Raw genomic sequence first — 11,521 nt, forward strand, 5'->3', positions numbered from 1 at the left:
GATTCATGGTCTGCAAAACCTGTCATCCATGAAGAGACTAACAGCGCTCAATGTATTTGGTTTACTCAGAGAAGGTTAAGAGCTGACGTGATCCCTGTCTTTAAGCACCAATATGGGGGGAGATTTCTGAGGGCAGAGGGCTCTTTAACATCCAGGCAAAGGCAAAGCCAGGTGCAATAGCTGGGAGCTGAAGGGAGACTAATTCAGGCTAAGAATAAGAAATAATTTATCAGGGAGGAGAATTAATGGTTGGAACAGCTCCCCTAGGGACTGGGTGGATTTTCCATTAGTGGGAGCCTGTCAGTGGAGATAGGGTGTCTGTTACTCAAGGCTGTGCTCTCGCTCAGCCAGGAGTTATTGGGTCAGAGGCAGGAATCACTGGGTGAGATTCTCTGGCCTGGGTTAGGCAGGAGGCTGGACTGGATGGGCACAATGGGCCCTGCTCTCCTTAAAATGTATGAATCTATAAACGGTGGAGTTTCTTGCTCGTTCTTCTGCGGTATCAAGTCCTGGGCTAGACAGACCATGGTGCTGAGGCAGTCCAGTAATCCCTATGTGCTATAGCTGGGCTAATTTATTAGCATCAAATAACTCGTTCACCCAGTGTTGTCAGCTCTGGTGATTTTTTTTTTACTGTAAGCGTCGGGATATTTACCTGTTTTTTTCCCCTCAAAGCCCCAGCAACTGGGTCCTTGTATTTATGGGAAAATCTCAGCTTTTATGTTGGGGGGGAGGGGGGAGTATATTTCCAGCCCTTGTGGTTTGGAGGGGCGGGGTCCTAAAGGTTCCAAAAGCAGAATTAAAAAAATGTAGCTATATAAAAATAATCTCATTTTTAAGATGCTCTGATATTTTGGGGGCCTGACTTGTCTTTTTTGAACTCTTTGGGTTGGCAGAATTGTGGGCCAACTTATTTACAGCCAACAATTTGTTCTTCCCCATTTTTTCCTGTCCTGATCGCTGCAATTTGTTCCTTGTTCCAGTGCCGCAGGCTGCGTGGGAACCATGCAAAGCGGCTGGTCAGTGCTATCTTGTTCAGGGCAAGGATTTGAAGAGCAATAATCTCTTCAGTCATCTTTAACTTTAGGGCCAGGCCAAAGCAGCCTCCCAGCTCAGGGATCAAATGTTCATTGTAAGGCACTTGCTGTTAAGTGCACGATCTGCCCCTCATCCCATGTGGACAGTGGCCCTCTATTTGCACTGATGGAGCCTGCTCAGAAGCAGAGTTAAACTGATGCAAATCTTGGTGGTTTATGGAAACAACTTGTTTCCCTGTTTACATGGGAGATTTGCACCAGGGCTGGAATTGCTGCTTAAGCCCCAGTGTAGCTAAAGCCTGAGTCACAGAGGAAAGGTTCTAACTACAGGTGTGGGCCCTGATCATGTGATCTGACCCTTACACCTGGGTGGACCCAGCTTCGAAATAACAGGCCCAGTGCAGGGTGGAGCATCCATCTGTATTAATCCACTGAGTCAGTGTGGGCTAGAGCCCTAGACCTAGGGCATAGGACACCTGGGTTCACTCCCAGCTATAAAACTGGCTTGCTGTGTGACCTCAGGCAAGTCACTTTCCCGCTCTGTGCCTAGTTTCTTGTCCTGCCCTTTGTCTGTTTTGACTGTAAGCTCTTCTGGGCAGGGGCTGTGTGCAATTATAACACAAATTACAATAATAATGGATCAGACTGCGTTGTAGGGGGATGTAATGATTTCTGCCTCCACAGCTCCCCCTTGAGACATGGGTTGGCCCTGCAGCCATAGTTTCTCTTTCCTCAGTAATTTCTCAGAGGCTTTCTCATAACCAGTAACACCCATATTGGGCTGGTTTGTTATCATAAACGGCTACAAAATAAAGCCCTGAGAGTCCAAGTCGGAAGCTGATATACTTTGAGGTTTATATTTCCATCCTTCCCGACTCTTCATCCAGCCGCTCCCAGGCCTTCTGCCTGGAATCCCCCTTACTGAGCTGGAGTCTCTTCTCCCCTGGTGTCCCCTGCAGCAGCCTTATCATAGAATCATAGAATATCAGGGTTGGAAGGGACCCCAGAAGGTCATCTAGTCCAACCCCCTGCTCGAAGCAGGACCAATTCCCAGTTAAATCATCCCAGCCAGGGCTTTGTCAAGCCTGACCTTAAAAACCTCTAAGGAAGGAGATTCTACCACCTCCCTAGGTAACGCATTCCAGTGTTTCACCACCCTCTTAGTGAAAAAGTTTTTCCTAATATCCAATCTACACCTCCCCCACTGCAACTTGAGACCATTACTCCTCGTTCTGTCATCTGCTACCATTGAGAACAGTCTAGAGCCATCCTCTTTGGAACCCCCTTTCAGGTAGTTGAAAGCAGCTATCAAATCCCCCCTCATTCTTCTCTTCTGCAGGCTAAACAATCCCAGCTCCCTCAGCCTCTCCTCATAACTCATGTGTTCCAGTCCCCTAATCATTTTTGTTGCCCTTTGCTGGACTCTCTCCAATTTATCCACATCCTTCTTGTAGTGTGGGTCCCAAAACTGGACACAGTACTCCAGATGAGGCCTCACCAATGTCGAATAGAGGGGAACGATCACGTCCCTCGATCTGCTCGCTATGCCCCTACTTATACATCCCAAAATGCCATTGGCCTTCTTGGCAACAAGGGCACACTGCTGACTCATATCCAGCTTCTCGTCCACTGTCACCCCTAGGTCCTTTTCCGCAGAACTGCTGCCTAGCCATTCGGTCCCTAGTCTGTAGCTGTGCATTGGGTTCTTCCGTCCTAAGTGCAGGACCCTGCACTAATCCTTATTGAACCTCATCAGATTTCTTTTGGCCCAATCCTCCAATTTGTCTAGGTCCTTCTGTATCCTATCCCTCCCCTCCAGCGTATCTACCACTCCTCCCAGTTTAGTATCATCCGCAAATTTGCTGAGAGTGCAGTCCACACCATCCTCCAGATCATTTATGAAGATATTGAACAAAACCGGCCCAAGGACCGACCCTTGGGGCACTCCACTTGATACCAGCTGACAACTAGACATGGAGCCATTGATCACTACCCGTTGAGCCCGACAATCTAGCCAGCTTTCTACCCACCTTATAGTGCATTCATCCAGCCCATACTTCCTTAACTTGCTGACAAGAATACTGTGGGAGACCGTGTCAAAAGCTTTGCTAAAGTCAAGAAACAATACATCCACTGCTTTCCCTTCATCCACAGAACCAGTAATCTCATCATAGAAGGCGATTAGATTAGTCAGGCATGACCTTCCCTTGGTGAATCCATGCTGGCTGTTCCTGATCACTTTCCTCTCATGCAAGTGCTTCAGGATTGATTCTTTGAGGACCTGCTCCATGATTTTTCCAGGGACTGAGGTGAGGCTGATTGGCCTGTAGTTCCCAGGATCCTCCTCCTTCCCTTTTTTAAAGATTGGCACTACATTAGCCTTTTTCCAGTCATCCGGGACTTCCCCGGTTCGCCACGAGTTTTCAAAGATAATGGCCAATGGCTCTGCAATCACAGCCGCCAATTCCTTCAGCACTCTCGGATGCAACTCGTCCGGCCCCATGGACTTGTGCACGTCCAGCTTTTCTAAATAGTCCCTAACCACCTCTATCTCCACAGAGGGCTGGCCATCTCTTCCCCATTTTGTGATGCCCAGCGCAGCAGTCTGGGAGCTGACCTTGTTAGTGAAAACAGAGGCAAAAAAAGCATTGAGTACATTAGCTTTTTCCACATCCTCTGTCACTAGGTTGCCTCCCTCATTCAGTAAGGGGCCCACACTTTCCTTGGCTTTCTTCTTGTTGCCAACATACCTGAAGAAACCCTTCTTGTTACTCTTAACATCTCTGGCTAGCTGCAGCTCCAGGTGCGATTTGGCCCTCCTGATATCATTCCTACATGCCCGAGCAATATTTTTATACTCTTCCCTGGTCATATGTCCAACCTTACACTTCTTGTAAGCTTCTTTTTTATGTTTAAGATCCGCTAGGATTTCACCATTAAACCAAGCTGGTCGCCTGCCATATTTACTATTCTTTCGACTCATCGGGATGGTTTGTCCCTGTAACCTCAACAGGGATTCCTTGAAATACAGCCAGCTCTCCTGGACTCCTTTCCCCTTCAAGTTAGTCCCCCAGGGGATCCTGGCCATCTGTTCCCTGAGGGAGTCGAAGTCTGCTTTTCTGAAGTCCAGGGTCCTTCTCACTGCTTGCAGCCCCGCCAATCCCCCTCCCATGCCTTCCTGCCTTGACTCTCCCAGGCTTCTTCCTTATCTGCCCCAGAGGCCTGATTGGGTTACATGGCATTTTCCATTCCTCCTTCCCCACCCTCCTGGGACAGTTGGGTGGGGCCAAGACCTATCTCCCTTTAAAGAGGCAGCCGCCCTGTGAAAGGGTGGTTTCAAGGTCTGAGCTGGCACTGATTTATGGCTCGCAATAAAAATGTGTTAACTTTGTCAGCTCCCCCCTGCGGGGACCAGCCTCGAACTGGGGTCCAGTGTCTCACCCATACCAATGGCTGTCTCCTGTCTTCTTTTCCCATGCACAAGCTTCCCGATGGCACACTCAGCCGAGTTCTCATGGATGGAGCGAGGAGAGGAGCTATGTGACGCCGACTCAGATGAGCGGGAGGAACTGAGAGTTGTCCTGACAGGTGAGGAATTCCGGAAGAGAACCTGCAGTGGAAGCAGGACCGTAGGGAGTTGCCAGACCGGATCAGCACCCAGGTCTGTCTAGCCCAGTCTCCTGTTACCGACAGTGGCCTGCACCAGATGCTGCAGGGGAAGGTGGGAGAACCTGCAGTAGCAGATTGGGGCTAATCTGCTGCCATGTTCGATCCCATCGTGGTTTCTAATCGTTAGAGATCGGCTCGAGCCATTAGCATTAAGTAGCTCTGAATGTTCCTGTTATCCACATAGACAGCCAGGACTGCTCTGAGTCCTGCTAAGCTTTCAGCCTCCACTACATCTGGTAGCAATGAGTTTCATGGGCTGTTTTATACACCATACGAAAAAGGTTTAGAATTTGCTGCCTTTCACTTTCACTGCATGACCCCTTTTTATTATTTACTGTTTGTACTGAAGTAGCTGCCAGCTCCTCCAGGGAGCCTACGAGCCCTGGGTCTGCACCTTTACCTTGTGAGTGTCAAAGAGCTGCTGAGCGGGAGCTTTCATTTCAATTTTTGTAACAGAAAATTGAAGTTTTCCCGTAGCAAATTTTAAATTTTGCAGAAACAGTTATTTTCCGTCAGAAAAATCATTCTGGCGTTCCTGACCAACCCTAGAGGTGTCTTCCTCCAAGCACTGCTCTAGCTCAGCCAGGAGTTACTGGGCTGGAGGCAGGAATGGTTGGGGGAGATGCTCTGGGCTGGTTTAGGCAGGAGGCCGGGCTCGATGGGCACAGTGGGCTGTTGTGGCCTTGACACCTATGACTCAGTGCAGGGCCCTCCCTCCCCATTAGATACTTCCTCCCCTTGGCATGACTGACGTGTGTCTGGGTTCCCTTTCTCTTTTCCTTCCGCCAGATGACGGCGCCCTGAGTGAGGACGAGGAGGCGGACGATGTGCAGGAGCAGGACGAGGATGATGGGGAGCCAGAAGGGCCATTCTCAGCCCGCTCCGAAGGGGACGACTCCTGCGGGAGCTCTGAGAGGCCACAGGGTAGATGGCGTGATGCAGGTGCGGGAGAGCAGGCCTGCGATGCGGAGGATAAGCCGTTCCGGTGCTCTGAGTGTGGCAAAGGGTTTGCCCAGAGCTCCAACCTGATCAAACACCAGCGGGTCCATACCGGGGAGCGGCCCTACCGCTGCCACCAGTGTGGCAAGGCCTTCACCTGGAGCTCATCGCTGCTGGAGCACCAGAAATCTCATGCTGGCGAAAAGCCCCACAGCTGTCCGGAGTGCGGGAAGAAGTTCAGTCGTGGCTCCACCCTGCTGGAGCACCAGCGCATCCACACCGGCGAGAAGCCTTTCCGCTGCCACCAGTGTGGCGCCCGCTTCAGCCAGAGCTCCACACTGGTGCACCACCAGCGCACCCACACCGGGGAGCGTCCCTACCGCTGCGACGAGTGCGGGCGCAGCTTCGGCCGCAAGTCCACGCTGGTGACCCACCGCCGAACCCACACCGGAGAGAAGCCGTACCACTGCCTGGAGTGTGGACGCAGCTTCGTGGTCAGCTCGGACCTGGCCAAGCATCAGCGCACCCACACCGGCGGCCAAGGCCCCTACCGTTGTGGGGAGTGCGGGGAGGGCTTTGGCTGGAGCGCCGCCTTGGCTGCCCATCGAGCCAGCCAGCATGGTGCCGAGAAGCCCTACCGATGCTCCGAGTGCGGGGAGGCTTTCCACCAAAGCGCTACGCTGCTGGTGCACCAGCGCACCCATGCCGGCGACGAGGCCTTCACCTGCTCCGACTGCGGGGAGTGCTTCCTGGAGAGCGCCAAGCTGGCCCGGCACCGTCGCACCCGGCACAGCGCCGACGGGGAGGAGAAACCTTTCAAGTGCTCTGAGTGCGGCAAGGGCTATGCCCAGAGTGCTGGCCTGCGACATCACCAGCGAGAGCAACCCTTCCGCTGCCCACAGTGCGGCCTGAGCTTCCTGTGGAGCTGCCGGCTGGCTGAGCACCGCCGCAGCTGCCGCATGGCTGAGAAGCCCTACAAGTGCCCCGAGTGCGGCAAGAGTTTCGGCCAGAGCTCCAAGCTTCTGCGGCACCAGGTGACTCACACCGGTGAAAAACCCTACAAGTGTCCTGAGTGCGGCAAGATCTTCAGCCAGAGCTCCAATCTGGCGGAGCACCGGCGCACGCACGCCGGCCAGAAACTCCACCGCTGCGGCATCTGTGGCAAGAGCTTTGCCCTGGGCTCCTATCTGGCCAAGCACCAGATCACCCACACTGGGGAGCGGCCCTACCGCTGCACCGAGTGCGGCAAAGGCTTCCGGCAGAGCTCCAACTTGATCCAGCACCAGCGCACCCACACTGGCGAGCGCCCCTACACCTGCCCCCAGTGCGGTAAAAGTTTCTGCCAGAACTCGCACCTCATCAAACACCGGCGCACCCACACTGGTGAGCGCCCCTACCGCTGCCCCCAGTGCGGCAAGAGCTTCCGCCAGAGCGCCAACCTGCTAGAGCACCAGAACACCCATACCGGCGAGCGCCCCTACCAGTGCGGCCAGTGTGGCAAGAGCTTTTGCTGGAGCTCAGCCTTCAGCAAACACCAGAGGACACATCTCAGCTAGGGGAGCTGTGCTGGGACCTACCTGAGCCTGGGGCCCTGTATTGGGACTCTCGGATCCCCCCATATGGGGATCACCAAGCTCCATCTCCTATTATGGACCCCATATGGGGATCCCCAGGAGCCAAGGCAACACTGGGACCCCTCCCTGCTTCCCCCCTCTCCCCTCCGAGCAAGGGGACCCTATAAAGAGACCACCAGGACATCCCATGGACATGCTGGAGAACCCAGGCTATCTTGCATCAGGATGGCCCTGGTTGTTCCTTTCCATCAGGGAAGCAGGATGCAGCCATGGCACATGGAGGCAAACCAAGATCAGGCCCCGTCATGCCGGGCGCTGCACAGACCCACAGTGACTGAGATCAGGGCCCTGTCACACCCAGTGCTGCACAGACACAGTCAACCACAGTCTCTGGTTTACATCACTTACATGTACTGCTGTCCATTGCCTCCCTGTCCAATGCAGAACTGATCAAACAGTGTATTGGCCCAGTCTTGTTCTGCATATCCCTAGTGGCTGAGATTTCACTTTCTCTGTTAGGTGACCATTGTACAACTCTCGTCTTTAGCAAATCTTTGATGACACTGAAACTAAACTTCTCATTTTGCTGACTCCTTTGGAGTTTTGTTATTAAGAAGGATGCGGAAATGAGAGATTGTGCTTTGGGGTCTAATACAACTAAGACGACTGCTAAGTAATTTTGTTAACCACAGGGTGAAAGGTGAGGTGCTATTGTGAATCAGAAAGGAGCTAAGAGACAGGAAAGTAATTGTGGGAAGAAATGGACAGTTTCCACAAGCTTCAAACCCACGATTGGCTCAGGAAGACAGCAAAGCCCTAATCACCAGGCTGCCAAAGACTGAGAGCCTCTTCCTGTATTCAAAGAGCTATAGAGGGAAACTAGAGACCTTTAAGCTTAGAGGATTTTTTTTTGGAAACTTGATCTTTGTGCCTAGCCTCCTTTTCGAGCTAGTCCCTCACCTTTTTTTGCCACCTGCATGTCCATCTTCGTCCTTTTGCAAAACTAGGTTCCAGCCCTCCACCAATTCCTCAGGACTCTTCCACACTGCCACAGGTTGCTGCTGTAGCTGAGATCTTAGCCAGATTCAAAGAGGGACTGGTTGTTTATGTGGATAACAAGACCTGTATGATAGTAAATGATAAAGAAGCAGGTTTGGAAAGAATATAAAACCTCAAGTTCCAGGGTTTAAGGTGATCTCTAGCTATTATGATTTAGGATGAGACGTTCATGTGGGTAGATGATCCCAAACATGGGTTCCTCTCACTTTCTTCTGCAGCATCTGGTGCCAGTCCAGTGTCATAAGACACTGGGCTAGATGAATCCCTGGTTCGATACAGTCTGGCAGTCCCAGTTTTGAAAGTGCTCCTGTCACTAATATGCAGTTATAATGAGAGCACCTAGGCTACACAAAATATTGTAGAGCAGACACAGGCAGGGAATGATATTCATTCCTTCTGCTCTGAGACAGATATGCAGACAACCTCACTGTAAGCATGAACCGCTTTCTGGGAAAAGCTTTTATTTTCTAACACGATAATCTAGGCAGCATCTTTGTGATTAGGCCAGGAGCTGGGCAGCCCGGACTCCTGGGTTCTCTCAGCAGCCCTTCCACTGACTTCCCCTCTCCCTGTCCATCTGGGCTAGTGAGGATTCATCTATGAGTAAAGAGCTTTTGAGTTCCTCAACTAGAAATCCCTACATCAATGCAGAGTGTAGGGGCGAAAGATTCTCTTTTATGTATGTCTTTTGCAAGTGATTTTTACCAAAGCTGTTAGGGGCGATCTCGGGAATGACAGACCAGTGAGCCCTACCTCTCCGTATCTGTTAAATCCGGTTGAAACAATAAACAAAAATAGAGTTACCAAACATCTAGAAGATAGTGATATATGCTAGTGTCTAACCAGCACGGCCTCCCCAAAGGGAAACCATGCATCACTAACCTATTAGAATTCTTTGAGTGTGTCAATAAAATAGTGGCTAAAGGAGAAGTCATGGATGTCATTTCTTGAACTTTTAAAAAGGCTTTGGCCCGTGAGACTTCATGAGAGGCTCTGAAGGATGAATGGCAAAGTACCGTCCTGGAGCAGCAACAAAAGGGAGGGAAAATGGTCTATTTTAATGTTGCAAAAAGGCCAACAGTAGATGTCACAAGGTTCTGGGGTTTATTAGGTAGAAAGGGGGTTAGTGTTGGGATTTGGGGACAGAAGGGTCAGATCTGGGTCTTATTGAATAGACAGGGTCAGGGTTGCAATTATCATTCTTATGGTGTAAAGGCCTTTTCACAGAGGAATGTTTGGCAGCATGTCTTGGAGACATTCACACTCTGCATTCACTTAGTCCCCTCTGGCCATTCATTCCTCAGCTGGATCCCCTCAACCCAGCATGCTTTGGCCCCAGTTCTTGAGTCCTGGGTGTAAAAAACATGTTGAGGCCAGAGAATCTCCCACACTGATTTCTGCCTCCAGCCCCAAAACTCCTGGCTGAACTGGAGTGGAGCTTTGAGAAAGAGATGCCCCATCTCCACTGACAGACACACACACACACACCACTGATGTTTAGGTTTTCAAATAAGTGTGACCCCCATCTGCTCAGTGCAGCACACTGGCCCCCTCTACTGGTAACTGGCCCAGGCAGCAGCTGATGAACCTGCTCCAGCCTTGATTAACAGGGAAGTCTTTTAGCTCAGGCCAGAGCGGTTTGTGCTTTAAGAAGAAGTGGTTACATGCAAACAGCAACATTGGTAGTTTAAAAAAGAAAAAGATTTAGTGAGAAAGTTTTATGCTGTATCCAAACCCAACAGCTTCCTGAATGACGGGTCAGGAAGGGATGATAAGAACTTGTATGGCCTCAGAGTTCCTACACCCCAGGTAGCTGTCCCAAGGAGTGGGGGACTCACTGATAAGTATGGTTGGTACTTTTTGAAGGCCACAGCCACAAACCCCCAGTCACCACAACGCCACTCTGCACTTGGTTAATAAAAATCCATGAATGAACTCAGTTACTATTCAAGTAGAGGTGACCCCTTTACTCTCCTTTACTTCTGATCTCAGTCTTGATTTTCTTCTCAGAAGCTGCTTGGTCCTGTCCCCTCCGAACTGGTAGGGAGACATTGAGACTAAGTAGCTGGACCCATATGGTCCTTGAGTCCTCAGATGTGACATCACTCTCATCCATAGGTTTTACTTCCCACAGCTCTGTATACACAACTAACTGGCCAGATTACTGACCACATTACTTCCACAAGGACAAAAGTGCTGTAGCCCAGGTGCTTCCTGTATGCAGCTAGCACCGGTGTGAACAAAATGTTTGTGATCCCTATGCGTCCGCTGCCTAGAGAGAATGGCTAGGGCTATGGCAGGCAGCAGCATGACCTGAGTGTGGTATCTCTTGGCTTCCCCATGGAGCGCCCAGCTACCTCCCTGCCTCTGTTCAGGAGCTGCTAAAACCCTTCTCTCTGCCTGGCAGACATCCAGAACTCATTGCATAGCTAGGGCCACATGAAGTAGGGCAAGAGTCCCCCCTCCTCCCCAGCCATGAGCAATACAGTGGCGCTGCTGTCATCCATGTGAGTGGGATTGTCCAAAGTTCCAAAGGCTTTGTCTACGCTCAGGAAAATTAATCAAAATTAACTAAAGAGGTTGCATTTAAACTGGATTGGCTGAATTGGATTAAAATCCCATCCAATGGAGAGCCACCATCAACCACCCCCATGCTTATTTCCCCGCCCTATAATTCCCTTTCCGTGATAGTATCCACACACCCTGGTCCTGGGTCTCCATTGACTGGTGCCCTTTCCTGTTAACACGCTGAGGGTGCTATGTCTGATGGCAAATGTCTGATGGCTATGTCTGATGTCCAGCCCAGTTTGCAGAATCGCCCCTCTGTGCTTGTCTCTGCTGTATGTGCAGGTTGGTGCTCGTCTGCCAACAGGAGCCTTATCCCAGGCTCAGTGGAGGAACAAACAACGGACTAGAACAGAGCTTGTAGGTCATGAGGGCCAGTCCCCAGCTCTTGCTGGCAACCCTGTCATATAATCCAAACTCCCATCTTAAAACCAGCTCAGTTTCGTGTCCCTGCTGCTCCTATTGCGAGGCTGTTCCAAAACCTCACTCCTCTGATGGTGAGAAACCTTTTAATTTCCAATTTACATTTAGTCATGGCCAGTTTAGCCCCATGTCTTCTTGACTCAATGTGACCTTTAGCTTCCATAGGTCTTCTCCCTCCCTGGTGTTTGCCACCCTAGTGTATATATAGAAAGCAATCAGATCTCCCCCCGCCCCCCGCTTGCAGTTTATTGGGCT

At 50.9% G+C, this 11,521-nt stretch overlaps 1 protein-coding gene across 1 annotated transcript in view; it reads left to right on the forward strand.

Annotated features, from left to right (window-relative positions):
* LOC140913015 (uncharacterized) overlaps positions 1 to 9,208 on the forward strand; it is a 34,208-nt gene extending 25,000 nt beyond the window's left edge. Inside the window, exons 10-11 of the mRNA XM_073348590.1 lie at positions 4,522 to 4,625; positions 5,496 to 9,208. Of these exons, the coding sequence (XP_073204691.1) occupies positions 4,522 to 4,625; positions 5,496 to 7,201 (1,810 nt within the window). The 3' untranslated portion in view covers positions 7,202 to 9,208. The remainder of the gene's footprint in view (positions 1 to 4,521; positions 4,626 to 5,495) is intronic.
* The last annotated feature ends 2,313 nt before the right edge of the window (positions 9,209 to 11,521 follow it).

This window comes from Lepidochelys kempii, chromosome 6 (assembly GCF_965140265.1).
Source record: "Lepidochelys kempii isolate rLepKem1 chromosome 6, rLepKem1.hap2, whole genome shotgun sequence".
Taxonomy (NCBI): Eukaryota; Metazoa; Chordata; order Testudines; family Cheloniidae; genus Lepidochelys; species Lepidochelys kempii.